Raw genomic sequence first — 26,345 nt, 5'->3', positions numbered from 1 at the left:
ATAAATGTTCAGTGTCTGCTTTATTCTACACACAAAAGCCTTCCTGTGCTACTATGCATCTATTTGCTTAAATGATGCAGGAACTCCTGCCTGCATTCTGACGACTAATCCTGGATATGTTCTATATTTAGTTTTACAACAAGGCTTACCATTTGGTTAACTTTGCACTGTTGTCTGGCCAGCATCTGTACATGTGCATGTTGCCTTATCAATCTAGCAGGTAAAGAATCATAACAAGCAATTTAGAGTGGAATTCTAGAAGTCCTGCATTGAATGCGTATTACTCCCAGGTAAGTACATAGGACTGCAGCCTTAGTTCCTGATGTTCTTTAGCCCTGGCAGTGAGAAGCATAATACAATCCAGTCTACATAAGGGCTCTCAGGAAAAGATAACTGGAAGGATGTATTTATCCAATAGAGAATTTAATTGCCATAAAATTGTTAAATACAAGGATGCGGTATCTTGCCCTCCAGATGTATCTCCCATCAACCTCAACCACAATGGCCAGTGATCCGCTGCTGGAAAGCCATTAGTTCCTCAGCCCTGGTTTACCGGCTACTAGCTACCTGATATTAGAAGGTGTGGCACTGGTGCCTAAAAATTACATGTGTTTGTTGTCATACACCCACAATATTTGGCAAGCACTGCATTTCTAGCTATCATGCCTGGTTTGCAAGCTTTTTCCAGGGCATCTGCCTGCCCTTTTAAAAACCAGTCTGCGACGAACTATTGTTCTACTATTCTAATGCAGGGAAAATGCTTGCCAATCTTGATCTTTCCAAGACTCAAAATTCCAATCCTGAGTGTGCTGCATCATCAAGATTTTGCCTAGTGTTAGCTAATGCTCTTGATAACAGTTCCACAAATAATACAACTTGATTAGGTACAACTCTGATTCTGTGCATTCTAACGAAACAGGGCTGCAGGAGGCATACAACCTCCAACGGCTCTTAATCTTATCTCCTCTCTATTCACAAGAACTTGATACCTGTTTCATGTGATTCTTTTGCCTTATTGGACATAGGGAAGCTTGATAAACACTAGTTAAATGCTATCCGGAGTCTTAGTGAGAAATAAATAAATAAATTAAAAAACCGTCCAGTAGCACCTGGAAAGTATAAGCTTTCGTGTGCATGCAAAAGTGTGCATGCACACCAAAGCTTATACTCAGAACAAACTTAGTTGGTCTCTAAGGTACTACTGGACAATTTCTTAATTTATTTCGACTGCGTCAGACCAGCACCTGAATCTTAGTGAGAAAATTCAAGTTAAGACTGGTTTTTCTGGATTTGCTTCTTAAGGGTTTTAGCACCAATGTGGAAAGCAGGCTGTCTTTCTCGGGGCTTACAGAGCAGAGCAGTTTTCTGTTTGCTAAAGATGGTTAAATGCTTCTTAAGAACGTTCGAAGAGCCCGAATTAAAATAAAGGCGCATGTAGTCCAGCATCCTGCGCTCACAAGGGCCAGCCAGCTGCGCTCTTCTCTCCCAGCTTACGATTCCTAAACTGCCTCCGATACTAGTAGGCATGGAAAGCCCTGTTCTCCATGAATTTGGCTAACGCCCTTTTAAATGTTTGTGGCTGAATGCCACAGTTAAACCAAGAGCTACGTTTCTTGCATTAACTCTCCACCACAGTGCTCTTATTTATCTTTATGACCATTTCTGAAGCAAACATCCAGGTCTTGTTTGGCGCGCTGGGAAGAAAGTGCTGCACGTCTGGCGCGGTAGGACCTTCAGTGTGGCAGTTCCTAAGATTTTTATTAAAGCTCGGGGTCTTCTTCGTTGTGTCTGTTCTTTGGGGAATCTCTGAAACCGACAGAGCCAATAAAGGCCATTTCCAGGCGACGTTTCTGCGCGGCTGCTTCATTCCGCGTTCTAGTTTACGGCCCAGCCCTCCGAATGCCTGCCTCAGAACGCGCTTGGCATGCTGGGGATGGTAGTCTCACGTGGCCACCACGACGACGACTAAAAGCGCTCCTGGGTAGCGTCAGTTCCTCTGAGGCGAGACGGAATGCTGGGAAGTGTAGTTTCTGCTCCGCACGGGCCTCTACCGGCCGTCGTTGGCCCTCCTCCTCCTCTCTTGCCCGGGCCATGGCGGATGCGGCCGGCTCGGGCGGGCGCTCCAAAGTGGCGCCCAGCGTGGATTTCGACCACAGCTGCTCGGACAGCGTCGAATACCTGACTCTGAACTTCGGGCCCTTCGAGGCCGTGCACCGGTGGCGCCGCCTCCCGCCCTGCGACGAGTTCGTCGGGGCTCGGTGAGGAGGCTGCTGGGCGGCGGTGTGAGGGGGGGGGCGTTGTCGCTGAGGGGGAGCCCTGAGGGGGCGGCGGCGGCGGAGGCTGACGAGTTATTGGAGGGATCAATAAGGCCGTTTTTTCTTCTTCGTCCTCTCAGCCGCAGCAAACACACCGTGGTTGCCTATCGAGACGCCATCTACGTCTTCGGCGGGGATAATGGGTGAGTCCTCCTGCCGGGAATCGCGGATACCCCGTTGCAGGCGGCAGTTCATAATCCCCAGGTCGCCTTCGCGTAGGCGAGGCTGATGCCGCCGTCGCTTTCTCTCTCCCTTCCCTCTGTGCCTTTTAGCAGGGCGATGGGGGGGGAAAAGTTTTCACAAACTCCCCAGCCTTCCCTATCACTGTCTCTCTACCAGAAAGGCTCCCCTGTGGAATTGTTGCTTGTCACACGCTTATATTCGCAGGAGCCCCGTTAGGGAGAAGAAAAAAAGTGAGTGGCAACCCTAAACCCAACTGGAAAGTGTGCGGTGATTGATGGGGAAGGGTTTTTTTTGCCGGAGAGATTTGCCGTGGAAATAAAAAGCTACGCATGCAAATAAAAATACTTTGGTTTCTGATGTTTGGTATCTAAAACAGGAAATAGGAAAAAACAAAGAGCAGCCCAGAGGAGCTGAATTTTCTGTTGCTTGCTGTTGTGATTTGGGGGTGAGGGTAGGGGAAAATATATACAGTATATATATATATTTACATTATTATTTCATTTTATAATGTATATAAAACTAAGAGAACAGTTATAACAACAGACAAAAATTAAAATACGAAAAACAAAGCTATAAAATAGGCATGTAGCAGTTGCATGTGAGTTAAAATAACAAATAAAGACTTTATCCACTTTATCAGATCATCAAGCATCCTTCCAGCTTTGCTAGGCTTGTGACAGGGGTTGCCCTGAAAATGATGGTTCCTCTGTATGTGTCATATAAGAACGCCAAATCATATTATAAGTGTCTAGAGGTTCTTGGGTGGGGGCGTTACTGGATTGTTGTTTTTATTTTGATTATATATTTTGTGGTTTTATATTTTGATTTTGTTCTGTGAACCGCCCTGAGATCTCCAGTTATAGGGTGGTATATAAATTCAATAAATAAATAAATAGTCCTTGTCAAAAGCTCAAATTATGTGTGATTTTAGAAACTGTTTTCACAAATACAGTTAACAGAGATCAACCTCTAGTTTTGCTTTCTGCTGAATATAAAGAAGTTCTGACACAAACTCCACTAAGGAAGCAAAAAACCAAAAGCCTACTTATTATCTTTTGGTTTCTTATGTTTGGTATCTAAAATCTCTGTTTCAGAGCAAATCCAGGCAATATGGGAATAATAACAATGTTATTATGGGTAGTGTTATTATGGGTACCAGGATTATATTCCTCTGATCCTGCGTTGACTGCCAATTTGCTACTGAGCCACATTCAGAGTATTAGTACTGTGATGACTTGTCAAGTCCTGTACAACTTGGGATTTAAGTATTTGGAGCATCGCCTTACATATTGACTTGCTGATGTGGTAAGACCATTGGTGGGGGACAGTAGAAGTCTACTATGCAGGAAGCTGGGAAGGTGGTGGCACCTCAACTATAAAATGCTCGAGGGTTGGGGATGATGCCTGCAAATTACTAAAATCATGAATTTTCCTTCAGTGTCTCGTATGATAAGCTGTCATTATTGCCACTGTAATAAAGAGAAGGCAAAGGCTTCAAAGATAGCTAGGAAAAATCATTTGCAAACAAAATAACCCTCTGTCCTGGTGTTGTCATATCTCTCCTGTAACTGCTGAAACTCGGTAGGATATTAGAAGTGGATACGCTGGACGAAATTTATGTTTAAGAACATTTTGATTATAAAATTGGATCTTGATTATGGGATTCAAAGCGAGTGGTAGAATTATTGTGGGAGAAAATTGTAATCTTGACTTAGTCCATGTTGAGGGATGGCAGATCTGTATAATTTCTCAAAGCAATTTACTAATAGAGACAAATGCACATTATATGTGTGGCAAATTAGTTAACAGTAATTAAATCCAAATTATGATAGGCATAGCGAGGACAGTTTCAGCAAATAATAAATGTGTAATATTTTAGCAAATCAGTGTAATAGCTGGTAAAGTTAATTGCAATATAAACAAGTGCTATAAATAGCAACATTCACATATATTGCTTAGCCATTTTTTGGGTTAACAATGGTTCAGCAAACCATTTCACAGATGAGAAAACACACTATGGCTTGTTTCACCAAATCTTGGTTTGCGTTTTGTCTGCTCTTGTCTTATGCCCCTGTAGCTTGGCAAAGTCTGGGCCAGAGTAGCCAAACAAACCAATGTTCATCAAGATGGTTGTATTCAGACATAATGATAGGCCATAGTTTAAAAAAGCCAAGATTTGTAACCCACCAACAAACAATGGTTCAATATTTTGGCTTGTTACCAGAAAACAAATCCTGGTGGGCCCATAGGCTGGTTCAAATATTCAAACAAACTATACTCTGGTTAACCAAGGCTTTGTGTTGTGAGTGAACCAGGCCAGTGTGAATTACTGTGTTTGCTCTCATTTATTTTGGGTACAAAGCATCTCTTTTGTACTGTCTGCTGCTTGGAATGGTTGGAGACTAAAATCTAAATAATGTGGAGGTTGGCATTATGCCTGTATATTTCATGTTATATCTGAAGATAACTGTATATATTATTTTCCTTATTCTGAAGGAAAACCATGTTGAATGACCTATTGAGATTTGACGTGAAGGACTGTTCTTGGTGCAGGTACAGCTATATTTTTAGTGAATATTTCATATATTATTTTGGCATCTATTTTAAAGCCTAACCTCTTAGACCTTCTAAATGGCTGACAAAATTAGATATTATTGGCATGCGGCATTTTTTTTAATGGCTAATGTATACTTGATAACTATCTACTTTGGGTTTGTAATCAAATTATGTTGAAGTGTTATAGATGGGGAAAGAAGGGCAATTTTGAAACTTGTAATAAGGCCTCAACCCTTTGTTTATAAAATTAGGATACAATCCTAAACTTGGAAGTTTGCTAAAAATCTATATTTACAATAATGCTTTCTTATAGTAAAACAAAATATATCTAGTGGCTGCTGTTTTCTGCAGTTCAAAGACTCTAAAATGTTCTAAGAAAATTCTCAAAATACCACAAATTGCATGCATCTGTAACAGTGTGAAATGAACAAATTATTTAATCAGATTAGAGTCAATAGTGCAATAGAAAATGCACTTAAAATCCACACCAAACTATGAATAATTAAATATCCTTACAAATAAAATATTGTCACATTAATGAGTACTCTTGCATTTGTACTGCTTTGTGTTACATTGTGCAGGGCTTTTACCACAGGGACCCCTCCAGCTCCCAGATATCACCATTCAGCAGTAGTCTATGGAAGCAGTATGTTTGTATTTGGTAAGTTATTAGTAAGCTACATCATTATCTGTGAGCAAGTCTGAATAAATATACGTTTGAGGTCTTGCTGGATTTGTGAAAGTGCTGTCCAGCAAATAATAGTGCAAGAACTGACAAGTGGAATCATAAAAGTGTTTGTGTCATCATATAGTAGATAATTCCCAGTTTGCCAGTTTTGTAGAGAGGGCACACAACTTAATTCAAACAGGTAGCATGAATATGGATATCCAAACAAACAGCTTAATTCTTGATAATTTATGTACAGCGTTCAGGATACTAAAATATATGAATAATGCTGTATTGAGCAATGGAAATTATAGATGGTTATGAAATCATATAGATGCAGTAGATCAAAACTGTGTGTGTGTGTGTGTGTGTGTGTGTGCTTTAAAAAAGCATCAAAGTTGAATTTTAGGCTGTGTTTTCTACTGATAGCTATGTAGCTACCCCAGTTGGTTTGCCTTGTTCAGCTCCATAATTTTATTAAATAATATTTTCAATCTGAAATTGTGCCTAATACCCCTTTTACTGCAATCACATTATCATCATCTAGGTGGCTATACTGGAGACATTTATTCCAATTCCAATTTGAAGAATAAAAATGACCTTTTTGAATACAAGCTTGCAACTGGTCAGTGGACTGAGTGGAAAATTGAAGGAAGGTAAAAGCCTGTGCATCAGTGTAAACCTTTTAAAAGGAGATTGTTATTATACTATAGTGAATATGATTGTAAAGCCTGCAAAGATACTTGCAATTTATTGTCCTTTAAAAAAAAGTTTTTAGGACCCCACCCCCAGTGCTATGCACCACAGCCTAACCCATTCAGCAGGGTTCCTGACCCTCAAGCAGTAGCATAGTGTGGGGGCCCCAGGGGGGCAATGCCCCTATGCCCGCCCGTCAGCTGATAGGGTGAGTGCAGAGAGTGCTGTTCACCCTCTGTGCCCCTGCTCTGATCTAGCAGCGGTGAGGGCTGTGTTGGTGCTCTCCATCCCTGCTGGCGGGGGGGGGGGGGGGCAAGCACACGCTCCTGCACCCGATGCCGGCAGACAGCACTTTGGCACTGCCCTTGAGAGCCTTATGTGGGGACTGCCATGTTGTGAGTAGGGGGACATGAATGTTACCTTTTCCCTTCTTCTAGCATTTCTCTAGATCCAGTTCTTAAAGTTTAGATACTACTAACCACTTCTTTAGGCATCAAGGCAAATATTGGGGGGTGGCGAGATTTTCATTGGAAGTTTACTCAGTGGACTAATTGAAAATAATGGATCTAACTCAGATGTGTTCATTTATTTCATTGGGTATGTTCAGAGAAAAACTTAGTTGAATACCACATATTGCCTTTATTATAAATGTGTGTTCACGTTGTCATGTAAAATGATTGATAGGTCTGTTCTTATTTCAGATTACCTGTTGCCCGGTCAGCTCATGGTGCAACAGTCTATAGTGACAAATTGTGGATCTTTGCAGGATATGATGGAAATGCACGGTAGGTAGCATTTTTCTGGTCTCTTCTGGTTCACACACAATAATCCAGCTTCAGTATTGTTAAATATGAAACTTTCTGAGTTTCTTTCTGAGTTGTAACAAAAACTCTTCTCTCTTAGGACATCTGTGCTAGAGCCTACTGTTTTCTTAATTAGTATTTTAAGTTTAGAGTCGGACCATGATGACATCTAGAAACTTGTAGTTAATAAGACCTGATCTGGCATGTGTGCAGCTTATTGAGCAACTGAAACCGATGTGAAGGAAGATCAAATAACATGTTTAAAGTAGTTTTAAAATATTTTCATTGTTGGTAATTGATAATTCCCATCCTTTAGAGCCTCTTGTACAGACAAGAACAAACTAGAAATAATATGCTTTGTGCCAAACGCCTTGCTAATCACTTTTATTTATTTAAACATTAGAAACCACATTTTCATAACATACAGAAAGGCAGTGTAACTCATAAAATGAGGCGAGAGTATGAGTTCCACAGGACAGGGCTTGCCACACTTAAGGCTCAGTCCCTAATAAAAGGCTTGCTGACGTCAGGAGTGTGGGGAGCAGCACAAAGGAAGTGGCTAATTCCCATACTGTCTCTCCATTTCATATTCCCCTCTCCCCACAGCTGCTTTTTGTAGGGGGAAAGGTCAGAGAGGTTTGTTGCATGCATGTATCTGTAATGTCTAGGTTGGTCTTTATTCAGTCTCCAAATTGGAAGGAATCTTATTATATATGTGAAAGGAGTAAAATATACTCCAGTCTGGTTGTGATCAGCTTTTAAAGAGTATTTTAAAATTGATCTTTCCTCTTGATGCAGACTCAATGACATGTGGACCATTAGTTTACAAGACAGGGATTTAACTTGTTGGGAAGAGGTAAGAGAAATGGATATTTTAAAAAGTAACTATTCATTTTAATGCTTGATATAGTTTGTGTCACTTATCTGATCTAGAAAAGCTTAGTCTTGTCAAAATTAAATTCCTCGGTAACAGTGAAGGTTAACCATTTCTCCAGAACACCCTGATGGCTTTGATATACATTTATAATGGAGCATTTGCCACACATTCTTTATTGAATCCAAGGGTCCACGAATTGTGGACTGGTGGTTTGGATTATCACAGAGCCTTCTCATAGAATTATAGAATTGTAGAGTTAGAAGGACCCCAAGGGTCATCTAGTCCAACTCCCTGCAACGCAGAAATCTCGGCTAAAGCATCTAGGAGAGATGGCCATCCATTCTCTTCTTCCAAGTTTTTTGCACTTGCCAGAGAATTGGGGAAGAGGGAGCTTGTTGTATCAAGAGCTTAGCAGCACAGCATGAGTAGCCTTTCTCTTCCCCTGCCTCCTTCATGTGGAGAGGAAGGTGTCTTTTAGTGCTGAGCAAGGGTTCTTGCTAGAGAACCATGGATACAGAAGGCTGTTTGGATCATTCTCAGGTTGGAGAAAATATGGAATAGCATACTTTTAAATTTTAATAAAAGGGGAGATGCATTCAGATGGACCCAAATAACTTGAGCCACCAATAGATATTGCTTACATACTTTCAACATTTCTTCATAATAACAAGGGCTATGAACTTACTAAAGCTGAATGTTTTCAAAGCTTAAAACTTTTTCAGGATTCTGAAATCTACTCCTGCATATTTGCATGACCTAAACTCTTACATTTTCATACAACCGAACACCTGTGCTGCTATCCTTCTCAGTTGATGTCTTTACTGCTTAACTCAGTAGTTTAAGTTAAATAATGATTGAATTTTATATGTTTTGGTGTAGTAGTAAACAATGAATAGTTGAATTTGCCAAGAATATTCTTGATCCACATGCGTCATTGTTACAATATAATTTATCACCAACATTCAGTGCAAAAACTGTTGTTGGCAATATCTTATTAGTGAAGTTTCCAAAGTTTCAAACTTAGTTCATCATGTGACACTGATAGTAGAGAACCAATGTTCATAACTAGGTGTGTGCAGTTACTTCCATTCCACCTATGTATTTCCTGGTAGATTGTACCTTAAGTAAACAAGGCTGCAGTCCTATGCCTGCTTACATGGGAGTAAACCTCGTTGACCTCAGTGGCTCATACTTCTTAGTGAATATGTATAGGATTGTATTGCAAGATATTAGTAAGGTTTATGTTTTTAATACATTTGGGGCATGTAACGATTGCATGGTTTGCTAAGAACATAGTTGTATATGTTTTGTATATGTATATGTTTTGAGTGAGCAGTCCAAACTTGAAATTGACCTTTGACTTAATTTCAAGATGAAATATAGTCTATTTTGTGTTGCTGCTTTTCAGATTAAGCAAACGGGTGAGATTCCTCCTTCGTGTTGCAATTTTCCTGTAGCTGTTTGCAAAGAGAAGATGTTTGTCTTCTCTGGTCAGAGCGGAGCAAAGATCACCAATAATCTTTTTCAGTTTGAATTCAAGGAAAAAATGTGAGTATCAAAATACCCAACCCAATCCAAATTGTGGCTGAATTAAAAATAATACAGGAACAACCATTTTGTGCATGTTCAAAGCACATGTGATGGTGCATGTGTGTGTCATTTTTGGACCCAGACGAGGGTGTAAAAGGCAGGGCGGACTTATGTGTGCTCTGCCATCGCACGTGACAACCAGGAAGAAAACCCCCACTCAAATTGGGGGTTGCCTGTACTGTGAAATAGAAGCAGTTGAAGTATTTAATGTGATTTTTATAATGTGCCCACAAAAATATTGGGGGGGGGGGTCAATTCAATAGGAAAAAGTATGAAAATACTAATAAAAATGTAAAGGGGGCTGTAGCTGCAGCTGATTCTCATTTGGACTTGGGTGGAGCAGTTTTAAGCCTCTTCTTCCTACCCCAGCACTGTGTCTGCTTTTATATTTTTTCTGCTCCCATCAAAGTTAGTGGGACCGTGAGAGTATAAACACTTGTTTGGGTACTGAATTAGGCCCCCAGTTTGGGAGTAGCCACCCCTGCTTTTGTGTAATAATATTGTGAGATGACATCATGCATTGTTAATGCATTTGACACACCAGGTTGGGGCCAGAAAGCCAAAGCACTATAGCTCTCCTCGCCCATGAAGGGCAAGGATTGTCATTACAGACTGTTGTTCTGCTCACTTGATGTATATTGGGGCACTTATAATATATGTACCTACTAAAGTCACTTACTCAGACAAAAGCTTGTACTTCTTTCCCATATGTTGCAAATGTTTACATTTATTGCTTACAAGCAAAATTCATTGTACCAATGCATTTAAAATAAGTTTAAAAGAAATAGCACAATCGTATGTCTGTTCAGAAATAATCCCACTGTATTCAGAATTGTCATTAGGATTGCAGTCTGAGTGAGTATTGCATCTTAGACAAGACAACAGATCCAAAACACATAATATACCCATAAAGAAAAGAGCTATAGAATTGATATCATACTACAGCTTGTGGTGTGCTATGAGAATGAAAGATAACAAAGTTGTGTGGTGCTGTGGGTTAAACCACAGAGCCTAGGACTTGCCGATCAGAAGGTCAGCGGTTCGAATCCCTGCGACGGGGTGAGCTCCCATTGCTCGGTCCCAGTTCCTGCCAACCTAGCAGTTCGAAAGCACATCAAAGTGCAAGTAGATAAATAGATGCCGCTCCGGCGGGAAGGTAAACGGTGTTTCCATGCGCTGCTCTGGTTCGCCAGAAGTGGCTTAGTCATGCTGGCCACATGACCCGGAAGCTGTACACCGGCTCCCTCGGCCAATAAAGCAAGATGAGTGCCGCAACCCCAGAGTTGGTCACAACTGGACCTAATGGTCAGGGGTCCCTTTACCTTTACCTTTATGTCTATTCAGAAATAATCCCACTGTATTCAGGATTATCATTAGGATTGCAGTCTGAGTGAGTATTGCATCTTAGACAAGACAACAGATCCAAAACACATAATATACACATAAAAAGAGCTATAAAATTGATATCATACTACAGCTTGTGGTATGCTATGAGAATGAAAGATAACATAGTTGTGTATATGGATTCATGTGTGTCTTTAGGGACTGAGCCACTGAAACCTTTTGTTTTCTACTTCAGTTGGACAAGAATTCCGACTGAGCATTTACTGCGGGGCTCTCCTCCTCCCCCACAGCGGAGATATGGTCACACAATGGTTGCCTTCGATCGCCATCTCTATGTGTTTGGTGGCGCTGCGGACAACACATTGCCTAATGAACTTCACTGCTATGATGTAGATTCTCAGACATGGGAAGTTATCCAGCCAAGCCCAGATAGCGAGGTAAAAAAAGTATTAAGATTTAAATCTGGTGTGGGGAACCTTTAGCCCTCCAGATGTTGCTGAATAACCCCCCAGAAAGTTGCCATCAGGGAAATGTGGCCTTTGGGTTGAAAAATCTCTGTTTTATATATTTGACAGATACACTGTCTGCTCATGTTGTGTGTCTTCCCCCCAACCTCCCCTTCTAGCTACCAACTGGAAGACTTTTTCATGCTGCAGCAGTCATCTGTGATGCAATGTACATCTTTGGTGGAACAGTGGATAACAACATTAGGAGTGGAGAAATGTACAGATTTCAGGTAACACGTTAAAACCACTGGTGTTCATTTCATTTAAGATTATGATAACTATTATTTTTCCCCAATGACCAAGTTTAACAGCAAAGAACAATTTATTTTAAAAGTTTTTATGTTTGGCTTCATTCTAAATTATAACGTGAAACTTTAATCAACGTAAGTTCGACCATTTCATCAACATTTCAAACAATGTTCTTTAAACAACTCATCTTGAAGCATGGCCCTGTGACCAGGAAGTGAGTGCCACATATATGTCAACATTCATATCCATAACAATAGCATTAGGCAGCTCTCCAAAATAGTTGCCAGTATGAGTTTGCACCCATATGAATCGAAAACAAAGATGCTTAAATGTAACAGGAGCTTCATATTAATTTTTGCTGCACCTGGCTGATATATGCAAACTTCCCTGCCAGAGCATATATCCTTCTACCTGAGCACATGGCATCTCATCATAGAATCACAAGTACATCATGGAAATGTGTTATCCTCTGCCTACTTAGCGAAAACTTGATTTGCAAATATAAGAAGTGATGTGGGTGGCTGCTTGAACACAGCTATTCTGAGATGGCTCAGTGCAACAAGCTGTTCATGTGAAATACTTTTATTCTAGCTATTCATATATTCCCGATTTATTTATTTTTTGTATATTTGTGTTGATGTATGTTGAAATTCACTAATACTACACACATTTCAGATAGCTTTCCATGCAGAGTTGCCCCCACTTGGTTATATTTCAAGTGGCCACCTACACCGCTGTTGGCACCTGTGAATTAGGCCTGGATGCTTCTTTCGCTCTGTTCCTGTTCAAATGTTGTAAGTCATTCTACAGCTGGCTGCTATATACTGCAACAATACATTGGTTCCAATGGCAACTTTAATAATTACACTTTTGTAATACGGCAACACGACAGAACCTTTCCATTTCAGACTTTTAACAGGACTTCAACTCTTATTTTCAGTTTTCTTGTTATCCCAAATGCACTTTACATGATGACTATGGAAGACTGTGGGAAAACAGGCAATTCAGTGACCTGGAATTTGTTCTTGGAGAGGTGAGTGTGTTCTAATGGAAATGTTGAGCAGAAGTTGTTTCCTTCCTGGCTAAAGAGATACAGTTGTGATACAATACTACATCAGATACTTTTAATTATATACAGTACTTTGATAGAGAGGGAGAGAAACAGAGGTTGCAAATTGGCTTTTTATGTGCTTTTTCACTGAAGAGTTTTCTCTATGTATAGGTTATAGGGGTAGGTATGATAGTGGCACATTCCACTGTTATTTAGGAAATAGGGAAATGGAGTAGTACATTGAGTGAGGTCCAGTCAGAGTAGACCCATTGAACTTAAATGCATTGATTTCTGTGGATATACTTATAGTATCCTTAACTGGATATTGCCCATTATCTCTGCTTGTCACTTTTTATACCCCTGGTTTCAGGATTTAAAAGTTGCCAGCAAGAATATGTTAACGTTTGCATGATATCAACATGGATGGTGTAATATTGATGTTGGAAAATGTTGAAATAATGTTAGGTTTATACTAGCTATTGCACATCTGTAGCAATCTCCTCATTTTGTACAGGTACCTCCCCATTTCGCACAGTTGGCATGTGCGTCACCGCTGATGCACGCGCCATTTTTGGCATTGCAAAGGGGCAGCATGGGGCGGGCTTATGGGCTTCCCGGTGCCTTGGAACATAACTCCCATGTAAATGGAGAATTGCATGTATTTAAAAATGAAAATAAGGGTTTTTTTTGCTGTGTTGCCTCTCATCAGCTGTTACTGCAGCAAGTTAAAAGATTTTAAAATTCAGCTATCTGTCAAATCCTATAACTGTCAAAGAATGTAATTCTTTTTCTCTCAACTGTTTGACAGAAGGAAGAAAGAGTGCGAGGACATACAGCCATTGTCACAGCCCGCTGTAAGTGGCTCAGGAAGAAAATTACACAGGCAAGAGAGAGATTGAAGCAGGTATGATTTGCTGAGAAGGTTTCCTTGTGGGACGATTAGCTATTATAGCAGTCATTGTCATGGCATGCATTCTGAAAAACATTTTGAAGAATTGATTCTGTGGTTAATCTCATGACTTCCAGATTTGCAGTTTCATTGACATGGCACAGCAATATCTATCATAAGTTTGTCTTGATAAATTGAAAGACAGACGCTGTGATTGGATTCCGTTAACCTGGATGAGCACCTATGTCAGAATTGTTTGTTTTGTTTAAGAAACAGGATGTTCTAGGTGAGGGATAGCTAGCATGATTACCTGAATGCTGTTGGACTATAACTGTCATTATCCCTGTACATTGGCCATCCTGGCTGGGGCTGATAGGAGTTCTAGCCTAACAACATCTGGAGAGCACAACATTGGTGACCCCATTCTAGGTTTTTAGTACTGAAGTTACGTTAAAAACAAAAGTTGGTTTGCGTGATATTGTCTGTACATGGTTAAATGCATGAATGGTTTTGGGGTGCTGTTGTGCTGTAAGATTGCCCAGATGGTTCAGTCTTTCCTTGTTCCCATTGTGATGTTAGAAATCTAAGCAAGATGTTGATGAAGAAGTAGAAGGGACACCCCAGATGGAGACAGCAGGCAACAATGTCAAGCTGTGCCGCCTGCAGCCGCTGCTGGAGGTGACCATCCGGGAAGCTGAAGCCCAGCCTTTTGAGGTGCTCATGCAGTTCCTGTACACCGACAAAATCAAATACCCACGCAGAGGTAGGGTAGCAGAATAGCTTCCTGGGAGAAGAAGTGTAAATTTTCTGTCTCAGCCTCTTTCAGAGTTTCTTCACATAATAACTATGTAGTTTCAATCCATAAACACATTGTTATTTATCTGTGCTTCAAGGGCATTTTCATACTATGCTAGTAGAGCCCAATTAAGTTGTTCTTAATATTGGAACAGGGAACCTTTCCCTGCCTGCTGTCACACTTTTCTCACTGTCTTAAGTACATTAAATTAAATTATTTTTTATATATATTTTTGTGTTGTACAGGGCACGTGCAAGATGTATTGCTAATCATGGATGTGTACAAATTGGCCCTTAACTTCAAACTCTCACGACTGGAACAGCTGTGTGTCCAGTATATTGAGGCCTCAGTCGATCTGCAGAATGTGCTTGTTGTGTGCGAAAATGCGAACAAACTTCAGTTAGATCAGCTAAAGGTAGGTGTGTGCAAGACTATGAATAAGATTTCATTTAAAAACCCTAGTCCAAATTGGTTAAATCCCATTCTAGAACATTCTGAGGGAGAAAAGACTTGCTGGTAGATTCTTCAAATATAAATTGCAAGAGAAATATGACAGACTTGTGTTTTTCTTAAAGTGGTGGTGGTTCTTCAGATGACAAACAATTATTTGTTTCCTTTAGGAACACTGCCTGAATTTTGTAGTAAAAGAATCACACTTTAATCAAGTAATAATGATGAAAGAATTTGAACACCTTTCCTCAGCTTTGATCGTGGAGATAGTACGAAGAAAACAGCAACCTCCACTTCGAACACATTCCGATCAGCCTCTTGATATTGGTAACGCACCTTCCTTCCTGAATGAAAGATCGTTTGTGGCTCTTGATGAATGTAAATAATGACCCAGATCCTGAACATGACTGTCTCCGGTTGTTGCTGTCATTTAGTTCTGCTTGCGCAACTACTTTAACTCTTTCAAGAGTTGATAGAGGGATGTAGAACAAAATTCATAAAAAAGTTATTTTGAAATAAAATGTATCTTAAGAGGATAGTGTAGTGGCACTTCGTAGTTTTTAGCAGGGCGAGAATGGAAATCTGATTGTTGGCTAGCTCTTATTGATGGTCTGACAAGAGGTTACCACCCACTAAAGGGTCATGAAAACCAGAGACCCTGTTGCTGGTCTGAGTAGCTGGGTTGAGTAATGGTGTAACTTTTACCCAGATTGAGAACTGGAGTACCTATCAGTATCAGGTTCTGCATACATAGTTAGTCCCATGGCATTTTATTGCATAATGCTGGTAGAGGGCCGTCCTTAAAATAAAACTCAGTGGCTTGCTGAAGAGAATCATTTAACCAAACTATAGGATAGGAAAGAGTGAAACTCTTGGATACCATTTTTCTGTTTGCAAATTCTATTTTTAAGCCGTGCAAGTCCCCCTCGTTACTGATGGTGATCAATTTGGTTGATTTGAGGTGATTATCTCTCAACACCCCTAGCAGTTGTGCTAAGGGGGATCACAGTGTACTCTCCTATTTAATATCTACATGAAGCTGTTGTGAGTGGTCATTAGGGGATCTGGAGTGAGGTGTCATGTGTATGCTAATGGTTCCAGTTCTTTTTCTCTCTAACATCTGATTTGGGAGAGGCTGGGCAAACCTTGGACTGGCACCTGGATTTGGCAGTGAGCTGGACAAACTAATTCAGAATTCTGACAAGACAGAAACACTGTTGGTAGGGTGGTTTCCGATACCGGATCTGTGGATGTGCCTGCATCCATCTCTTTCACTAGAGACCCAGGTGACCTTGATGCCTTGTGCTTTCAGCTGGTAATACGTTTACAACCATTTCTAGAATGGGGTAGTCTGACACCCACGTGTGGAAAATCCAGTTTGGATTGCTGCAGTGCACTCTACATGGAGCTGCCCTTTAGGTTGACCCAGAAGCTGCAACTCGTGTAAAATGTGGTGGCTTCCTGCCATCATATTACACCACTTCTGAAAGAATTTCGCTGGTGGCCAGTTAGTTTCCAGGCTAAGTTCAGGATGCTGGTACAAAGTCCTAAACAGCTTGGGACCAGGATACATAAAAGACTCCTTACATACCCAATCAGTCACTGTGCTCTGCAGATGAGGGCATCCTGCAAATACCATCTTATCAGGAGGTCTGTTCTGCACAACGTTGAAATCTGGCCTTTAGTCTGGTGGCACCTACCCTTTGGAACTCCCTCCCCACCTTTCATATCAAAGAGGCACTGTTTGTTGTTGTTTTTTTCAGTTCCTGTTGAAAACTTTCCTCTTTCAAAAAACTTTCTAAGTGGAGATTTTTATCCCAAACAGTGTCTGTATTGGCTTTGAAACTGTTTTATATATATAATTACTGTTTGTATACATGCAGTATTGTGAAGCCACTTTGAGATGCTTCATAGAAAGTTAAATGAAATAAGTACTAATAATTTTGGACTAAATTTTCCTTTAATGTGATATTTTGCTTACTTCCTCCTTCAAAGGAAAGCAGTATACAACTGTGGCTCATTATTATTATTATTTTATTTTATTTTATTTTATTTATACTGCCCTATACCCAGGGGTCTCAGGGCGGTTCACAGAAAAGATCAAAGATTCATATTCATTTGAACTGTACATTGATCCATTCTTGTGTGTTACATTTATTCTCTGTATGTTCATGTTCAGGAACCTCATTGATTCAGGATATGAAGGCCTATCTGGAAGGTGCTGGACTAGAATTCTGTGATATAACTCTACTCTTAGATGGTCACCCAAGACCAGCTCATAAAGCTATTCTTGCAGCCCGCTCCAGGTATGTTCACTTAGATGTTTTATTATGTTTTTGTATATGCTAGAAGCTGCCCAGAGTGGCTGGGGCAACCCAGTCACATGGGCAAGGTGCAAATAATGACATCATTATTAATTATTATTGCTAGATCAGTCATTCAGTGGTACATAGTTATACTTTCAGCTGTTGGGGCTTTACTTTCTCCTTTCATTTCACTTAGGTTTTTGTTTCCTTTCTGTTCTCCTTGTTCTTTTTATGGCAAGTTCCTGAATGGAGGGAGTTCCTGAGTGGAGTTCCACTGCTGTTGGAATGGGGATCTCCCTTGATGTGTTATGGATATTGAATGCACAGTGCAAAACAGATTTGATATCCAGGAACATCGGAGATCCATGTTAAAATAATTGTGCCCTCTGCCCCGGTTTGGATGTTGGCTTATATGCAGAGATTGGGGGAGGGGGGAGTATACTGAAATCTGCTCCTGTTCTCACAATCAGGAGTAATGTCAAACAGTCTCTAAGAAAGATAGTATCTTACCATACTCTTTAAGCTGCCACAGGACTATTGCTTTTGCTGCAACATACTAACCAGGCTACTTGTCTGGAAAGCATAGGTAACTTTGATTGTAAATTTGACTGGATACCTATGCCACTACCACACTTAAACTACCAACTTTTGATGGAATGTTTTGCTAAGAGAGGTTGCAGAAATTATTGGGGAATGAGAAATACAAAAGTAACTTTTTTCTCTGGGATATCCAACTTAGTGTGTTGCAGGGGAAACAACACTGTCTTGTTGCACCTTAGAAGATTAGCATATTTATTACAGTGGAATCTCGGGTTATGTACCATCCTCCTTATGAATGGTCCGGGTAACGAGCTCCGCTAACCCGGAAGTAGGTGCTCCCGGTAGTGAAGTTTGCCCCAGGATGTGAGCGGAAGTCGCGTGGCAGTGGGAAGCCCCATTAGCGAAAGCGCAGCTCAGGTTAAGAATGGTTTTGGGTTAAGAACGGACCTCCGGAACAAATTAAGTTTGTAACTGGAGGTACCACTGTATAGCAAAACCTTTTTTGACCCGAGTCCACTTCATCAGGTGTTTGATGTAAATTGGTCAGCGTGTGCACACATGTGGGGAAGAGTGAAGTTAGAGGGGAACCAAATGCAAAAACAATATTAAGAATTATGTAAAAGCAAAACAGATAAAGTGGCAATTGACAAGACAGCGTTGGTTATAACACAAACATCCTGGTGCTGGTACGATAATCAACACATTGTGATAAAAATCCATAAGGTTGTATCTAAAGCAACACTAAATAACTTACTGCATGAGTCGAACAACAGATTTGTAGGTGGCACAGGGGGAGGATGAGGGCATTGTTCAAGTCACATTGTCAAGTGGAAGTCATTCTGCTTATGCAGTGATTTAGTTTGAAACCCACTTTCTGAAGTCAAGCTACAAGGGACAGCATTGAAATTCTTGAAGAATTGTAATACGGCATAAGCTTTCATAGAGCAGAGGCTACTTTATAGATGCATGTAGTATAATCCTAAAGCAAATTTGCTGAAGGAAAGTATAGGGAAATAGGTTATTAAGAAATAAATTTAGAAATGCTAGTTAGTTGGTATTCATTAATCATTGTTTGTTCAAGACATGATATGGGATGTGTTTCTGAAACAGCTTGTTAAAATTCTGCATTTTGATAAGCCTAGACTTAAGCAATTTAATATATAAAAGAGGCATTTAGAAATGCCTTAGGCCTCCCACCATCCACTTTTTTTCTTGCTGGCTAAAAATTAGTGAAACAATCTTATGAAAAGCAGACAGTGGCAGAAAAATGCCTTAATTATTTTGACTGACCCTGTTTCTTCTTGCATCACCACATTTGCATTTTTTCCAGTTACTTTGAAGCTATGTTTCGTTCTTTTATGCCAGAAGATGGGCAAGTTAATATTTCAATAGGTGAGATGGTTCCAAGCAAACAAGCATTTGAGTCTATGCTAAGATATATTTATTATGGTGAAGTGAACATGCCTCCTGAAGATTCTCTGTATCCTTTATCTGACTATATAGGCTGGATCTATTTCCTTGATACTTTTATAAAAATGTACTTAACATTTTATTGTTTCCAGTTCACACATTTTTCTCAGCTATAAATATGCAAAAACCATACTGAGGTGAACAGTAGTTCTTTGTCAATCAATATATTGTACATCTAGGCTAAGTCTTTGAATGAATCTTAAAGGGTATAATAGGATTTTGTGGAAAGGGCTAGCTTTGCATAGTCAAATGGAACAGTAAATAGAATATTTTTTTTGTGAGCATTAACCTAAAAGCTCAGATGAGTTCATTTTCCTTTTGTGTCTCAGCATATTCCAAACACAGTTAAGACTGTAGAATCACTGAATATTTGCTTTGGTTCTCCCATCTGGTGTAAAAATATAGGGTAGTTTTCCCAGGGCACCTTTCCCAGACTTTTTGTATAGTTTATTATTTTCCTTAGTGCTGTTCCTGGCCAAAATCCTTGGACAGACAAACAGATAGTTTCAGTTCAGGAAGCCAGTTAGTTGGCAGTTTACAATAAGAATTGATCCTCTTCAAGGACACCAGTTCTGTTTTTTTGTTCCACTTTTTGCTTATTCTGTCTCTCCAGAATGTTTGAGTTCACAGAAAACCTGGAAACAGCTGCTGCATATATAGCATGGTTGATGTGGCAGTGCTATGCATGGCCCAGAGCCAAAGACAACTTTTAAGGAGGCAGCCAGCAGCAATTATAACAATAACACATTAGAGAGAATGCAGCAGACAGAGGTCAAATCTCTGTTCATCCTTATTGCCATTCCATTTAGGTTTATGGTACCTCTGTTCCTTGCAACTTGAAACATGAATTCTCTTTAACTGGCTTTTTTAAGCTACCTCTTTGCTGCCCCTTATTATTATGGATTCTACAATAACCGACTCCAGGCATATTGTAAGCAGAACCTAGAAATGAATGTTACTGTGGAAAACGTGCTCCAGGTACTTATTACCACCTAATCAGGAACTAACTGTAATTACAATTACAATTAATAACTGTAATTACAATTAGCTTCTAACATATTTTTTTCTATGGAAACTTGTCAAATAAAAGACCCATAAATTTTTGTCTTGGAGGTTTGTAAGATGAATTCACATTCCCAGATGAACATTACGGCCACTGCCTAAAGAGGGTTAAATGCACTCCTTCCCATAGAAAATGGTGCATAGGTTGGGATTGCATCCTACTGGCCCCATCGTGTAAAAACACCCTACAAAGTGGCTAAATCCTTAATATATTTCTACACAGACTTGAGCTGATGCAGTATCATAGGAATTGCCCCAATTACTATTTTATTTTCTAAATGAAAACTTTTTAAATAAAGTTTTGTGGTTGTTGTTTTTTTAATGTTTGTTTGTTAAGTTTTATGGAAGTGCCCCAATTACTTTATGACTGCCATAAGATTAAAAATGGAGGGTGCATAATCAGTATCTAGTTCTATGCTGTTTTCTGCCTCAAATACAAGAAAACACGAAAATCCTGGGAGCGATCCTATACACAAGAAGCTGGAATAAAGCATGCCTGGCGTAAATTAAGCCAGTGCAAATACACTAGGATTCAGACTCATTTCAGGAGTCAGGCTACAGCTGGCTGAGGCAGCCTAAGCCTAGCAGAGGGAAAATAAGCTTTTAAAATAGTGTGTTACACCACCCTTTTGATGGCTTAATTTACACTCAGTTGCCAGTTTCCTTGACTGAGCTGTATGCAACTCCCCTTTCTCAGGGCTTACATTGGCTTAAGAGTCACTGGGCTTGGCTCAGCCAGCTGAGTCCTGGTTCTGTTGGTGTCTCTGTACCTGAGCTGCAGATGGGGAAGCCAGTGTAGCCTGTCTGTACTGGGAACCTCTCAGCACAGCTGGAGATCTTTTGGATCCTAATCCTGCTCACCCCAGTGGATCTTACAATAGGATTGCACCATTAATCTATAAAGACTGCTCTTAAACAATTAAACATTTAAAGTGGTTTGGTTTGTTGTTGTTTTTAACATAGTAAAAATGTAGAAACTGTGTTTCAGATTTTAGAGGCAGCTGACAAGACCCAGGCTCTGGATATGAAGAGACACTGCCTGCATATCATTGTTCACCAGTTCACCAAGGTTGGTTGGATGTTTTCTTGGGTTCTGGGCATCTGCTGTCCCCTTTCACTGCCATGGTTGAAAACAGCTTAAGGTAGTCCTCCATTTCATTCTTGTTCCTCCCTTTGGACTGTGTGCTATGCTTTTATAACTTGTCTTTAACACTGATAAATATATAGTCACTAACATGATTTTTACATGTTTGTGGTTGTGTTTTCCATTTCTTCAGTGCCTCTTTACCTTTTATTTGTTGTCTTCTTAAATACTGACTGTTCTATGTACCTTGTTTCCATGTGTTTCATTTGGCCATATAGCATACAGTGTCCTTTCTGGTAATGAATGTAAATAGAACTCTCAGTTTTCTATCCCAGGGAAAAGATCTTCTGCAACTTTGCAAAATGCTATTTTCATGGAATTGCAATATACTTTTGTGTTGGTCAAGATTTTTTAAAAAATCTCTGAAAATATTCTGAGAATCTAAGGAGACTTTAGATATGTGTTTCACAAGCAGGAGCTCTGCCACCCACCCCCAGACACACAGCATGACAACCTGCTCTTGAAATGCAGGGAATGTGATATGTCATAGAAAGGTCACCTGCTCAAAGGAACAAATCCTCAAAATTCCATATTGCTACCTCTAGCCCATTTCAAGAGCCCAATAAGGATGAAGAAATGCATAGCATTTAGCAGCAGTGAAGCTGATTTGAAGTACCTTTGCAGTGTTTAATCCAAACATGCCTTTCCTTTCTCAGGGGTGTTTTTTTTTGGGGGGGGGGGGAGAATCTACAGGGCTGTAGTAGAAGCTGTTGTGCATTGGGCTGATGGGCTAGTGTCTGTGATGTCAGTAATAAACTGCCTGTCCAACCGCAGACCAATTATATATATATATATATATATATATATATATACACACACACACACACACACATTTTTACAGTGTTTTGAAATATTTATAAAACCTCTTTCTGTTGACTTCTGAAAAATATCATAAAATGAGTTCCAGAAACACCCTCTGCTTAGTCGCAGAGGGATGAAAACTAGAAGAGACGAAGGGAGGTGCTTTTGTGTGGGGGGTGGAGGTTCCATCTTCACTAAACCCGCTTGCTTAACAAGTAAAAAGTGTTTCATTATATTGGAATTCTGTTTCCTGAACAGATCAGTTTTATTAAGCTAAAGAAAGGTTGGTTTTTTAAGAATAAAGCTTTATGCCTCATTACAAAATCTTGTTCAGAGTTTAGTAAGTGTTAAATTGTGTGTCGTCGTCGTCCCGCCCCCCCCCCCCCCCCGGAGTTTTATGTTCTGTCATTTCTTTGTGTTGGAGACCTAACTGTCCAGTACAATGCAGTACCTTTTTTCCTTCTTGGTAAATGGCAGATTTCCACTGATGTTAACAGCACTACTCTCTTTTATCCCTTGATAATGCTACTGTCCCCTTTTTGGGGACCTTTAAAGTCAAATACATATGCTGAGGGTATAATAGATTCCTGAAATAGAATTTTTATATATGAATAAGCCAATGTATTGTAATCTTAGTGAAAAGCCTTTTCCACCCTTGATGCAGAAATTGGTGGATGAAACTAGCAATATTTAATGGTCAAGAGGGTATTATGAGTTTCTTGTGATTTCAGTGGCGGGGTTTTTTTGGGGTAAAGCTTTTTATTATAATGTATAGAAAACACAGTATAATTATAACAACAGAAGAAAATTAAAAGATAAAAGCTATAAAATAAGCAAGTAGAATGAGTAGTTGCATGTGAGTTTAAATAACAAAGTCCAAGTAAAGACACTTGTGATTTCAGTTTGAGAAGCAGAATGTGTTATTACTTTACACATACCCACACTCTTTTATTATGAATATTAGGTATTGACACATAAGAAAAATGCAAAATGTTTTTGATGCTGTGTGTTTGTTTGTTTGTTTGTTTGTTTGTTTGCTTGCTTGCTTACTTCAGAAGGGAGATTGTACTGTCTACTAGGAAAAGTATGGCTGTTGCTCAGAATTTAAAAGGAGTCAATTAAAAGCAAGTCTGTTGTAAGTGCTGTGGTCTTTTGAAACTGGTTGCAAATGACACCAATGTGAGGACTTTTTAAAGTAGGGAAAAGAATACAAAGTTTCAAAATACAAGGGTGCACACTTGCTTTTTTAAAAACAACAACAACCCAACAGAATCTTTCATGTTGCTTCCAATATTTAATTTTGAGGTGTTTGGAAACCTAATCCCTGACTATATAAATATTCTGGTACACAATGCTTAGTGCTCTTGTGTGTATGTTTTTGAACAAATTAAGTGCTGTATTATATTAAAACTAATAATAAAAATGTACCTGTACAAACAGGATACAATGAGGCTGAAAGAAGGCATTACAAAACTTGCCCATATGCCCTTGACGTTCATCAGTTCCAGCACAGCTGTGTGAGCGTGGGCTGATTAGAGTTGTAGTCCAAAACATTTGTAGGGTATCAGATGGGCATGGGCTATGGTGCCTACAAAATAAACAAATATTGTTTTTATTATTCTATGTGTTTCAAACATTGTTGTGTTACAGTGAAAACTAATTCCCTCCCCCTCTTTTTTCTTCTTGAAGGTTTCAAAATTGCCAAACCTTCGGTCCCTCGGTCAGCCTCTCTTACTTGACATCATAGAATCATTAGCAAATCACATATCAGACAAGCAATGTGCTGAACTTGGCTCAGATATCTAAGATTTCCCATATTCTTCATATTGCACTTTTTCTTCAAGAGATGGCACTTTTCCTACCTGTACCACCAGTCTCTGTCTAACCTTTGTTACCATTCCACGTTGATCTGGTGAAGAACGTCCTCAAAGCATGAAAACCTTTGAATGTGTGAAAGGTAAATTTGAACCTGAACTTGACCACAGGGATGCAAAGAGAAGATGATACGACAGTTCTCAAGCATGTTGGCACTACTAAGAAACAAGCCTGATATTTACTTAACTTTATTACTGATAATGCCTCTTTGATTCTTTGTCCTTGAGAGCAACACATTTGAACTACGACAAGATGGTTTTATTCAAACACAGAAGTTGCTTCCTTTTCCCATCAGTACTGCCTGGCACATTTAATCAGGTGGACTGAGATATAGAAGCTGAAGGAAAAACGATTCAGTGCCTGATGGTTTCAGGTAATTATGAATGCAGTAGAGCAGCCAAAACTGTGTTCTTCTCCGTCAGTGTAACAAGTCACTACATGGAGCATCTGTTGACAAGGTGCATCCAGCATATATTTGTCAAGTCGTAGATGTTTTTCCTTTCCCAGCATCTAAGCAGATGTCACCAAAGACTCTTTTCGAAACAATGTTATCCCTTTCATTGTGTCTGTTTGTAGTTTAAAGGTTGAATATATTTTCTGAAAAGCAGAGTGGCAAAGAAATGTAAATGTATATTGGAATGTGGTGTACTCTCGAAAGCCTTTGACGCAATCTTTTAATTAGGGAACATTAATGCCTGGTATTTTGCACACTTAAGTTCTCAGTATACCTTGAAACATTCACATAGAAATTGATCAAATAAAAGTTGTCTCCTTGTTTGTCTGCATTTTTTTTAATTAAATGTGTTTTCATTAGCAACCTCAACATCCCCTCCCCCCCCCCCCCCCCCCGCCGCAAAGGGAGTATAGCTGAATTGCTGGCTTGCTTTCTTTTTGGTTGCTTCTCTACTCTCACTGTACTGCTTTTGGAAAGAAAAATGTATTTGAATAAAGCAGACCTTTCAATTCACAAATAGAGCATGTTTTGCAGTTGAATCAAAATGTCAGTTACAAGTTTCAGTAACAGAGGCATGCACAGGTATGCCATATTGGAGAACTCAGAAGGTGATCTCAGGGTCTGGGTAGGTTCATATGGAAATAGGTATCTTGAGGTATTGTGGTGCTGAGCCATTTAAGGCTTTATAGGTCAAAGCCAGCACTTTGAATTGGGCCCGCCTTAATTCTGCACAAACCGTCTTAATTCTGCACAGGCTGAAGTTTCCGAACCGTCTTCAGAGGCAGCCCTATGTATAATGCATTGAAGTTATCTAACTTTGAGGTTACCAGAGCATAGACAACAGTAGTTAGGCTATCCCTGTCCAGATAGGGGTGTAGCTGGGCCACCAGCCGAAGCTGGTGAGCACTCTGGCTCACTGAGGCCACCTGACCCTCGAGCAACAGCAATGGATCCGGGAGTACCCCCAAGCTAGAAACCTGCTTCTTCAGAGGAAGTGTAACCCCATCAAGAGGCAGGCGATCTCCCACCCATCTGGTCTAGGGAACCACCCGCTAACAGTGCCTCAGTCTTATCTGGATTGAGTTCCTGTTTATTGGCTCTCATCCAATCCATTACCAAGGCAAGACACTGGTCCAGCACTTCCACTGCCTCGCCTGCAGATGTACGGAGAAATAGTGCTGAGGGTCATCAGCATACTGCTGACAACGTACTCTGAACCTCCGGATAATCCCACCCAGCAACCTGTGAGAGAGATAACTTATTGTAACCATTACTTGAGCAAAGCACTTATTTTTAATAGTGGGGTTTCCACTAGGTCTGACTGTGTCATCCATGCCAAGGTGGCTGGCTCTGGAGTGATTCTAGTAAAAACTAGCAGGGAGGGCGCAGCTGGCTAGGCAGGGAGGTGATGAATGCCTCCTTGTGAGAGGGAGTAGTCCCTGCCTGCTTGAAGGAGGCAGTGGTAAAACCACTCCTCAAGAAACCCTGGACTTGGAAAATCTAAGTAACGTCTGGCCAGTTGCCAATTTCTCCTCCTTGGGCAAGGTTCTTGAGTGGGTGGTTGCAGACCACATCCATGTGCTCTTGGAGGAAACTGATTTTCTAGATCCATTTCAATAGGTTTAACACCCAAAAAATCACTGCAACTCCTCAGAGTGCCTGGTCAGTACCTTTAAGGTCCCATACATTGTTATATGAAAAAAAGTGTGACCATGTTACCT

The 26,345-nt window shown here is 40.1% G+C and overlaps 1 protein-coding gene and 1 long non-coding RNA gene across 2 annotated transcripts; one reads left to right on the top strand and one right to left on the bottom strand.

Annotated features, from left to right (window-relative positions):
- Nucleotides 1–1,770: 1,770 nt before the first annotated feature.
- On the top strand, nt 1,771–24,965 carry LZTR1 (leucine zipper like post translational regulator 1). The gene is made up of 20 exons (XM_079979124.1): nt 1,771–2,258; nt 2,396–2,458; nt 4,995–5,051; nt 5,636–5,715; nt 6,269–6,377; nt 7,119–7,202; nt 8,019–8,076; nt 9,506–9,645; nt 11,267–11,468; nt 11,657–11,767; nt 12,727–12,819; nt 13,646–13,741; nt 14,306–14,489; nt 14,768–14,937; nt 15,143–15,299; nt 17,152–17,278; nt 19,149–19,298; nt 20,161–20,266; nt 21,339–21,419; nt 23,985–24,965. The coding sequence occupies exons 1-20, from the start codon at nt 1,900–1,902 to the stop codon at nt 24,099–24,101; spliced, it is 2,544 nt and encodes an 847-aa protein (XP_079835250.1). The 5' UTR covers nt 1,771–1,899; the 3' UTR covers nt 24,102–24,965.
- On the bottom strand, nt 22,324–23,977 carry LOC307218167. The gene is made up of 2 exons (XR_013839845.1): nt 23,507–23,977; nt 22,324–23,453 (listed from the first exon to the last, which is right to left on the bottom strand). It is a non-coding gene; the product is annotated as an uncharacterized lncRNA (long non-coding RNA).
- Nucleotides 24,966–26,345: the final 1,380 nt, after the last annotated feature.

Source organism: Podarcis cretensis, assembly GCF_951804945.1.
Source record: "Podarcis cretensis genome assembly, chromosome: 6".
Lineage (NCBI taxonomy): Eukaryota > Metazoa > Chordata > Lepidosauria > Squamata > Lacertidae > Podarcis > Podarcis cretensis.
This window is presented reverse-complemented; position numbering and strand designations above follow the sequence as displayed.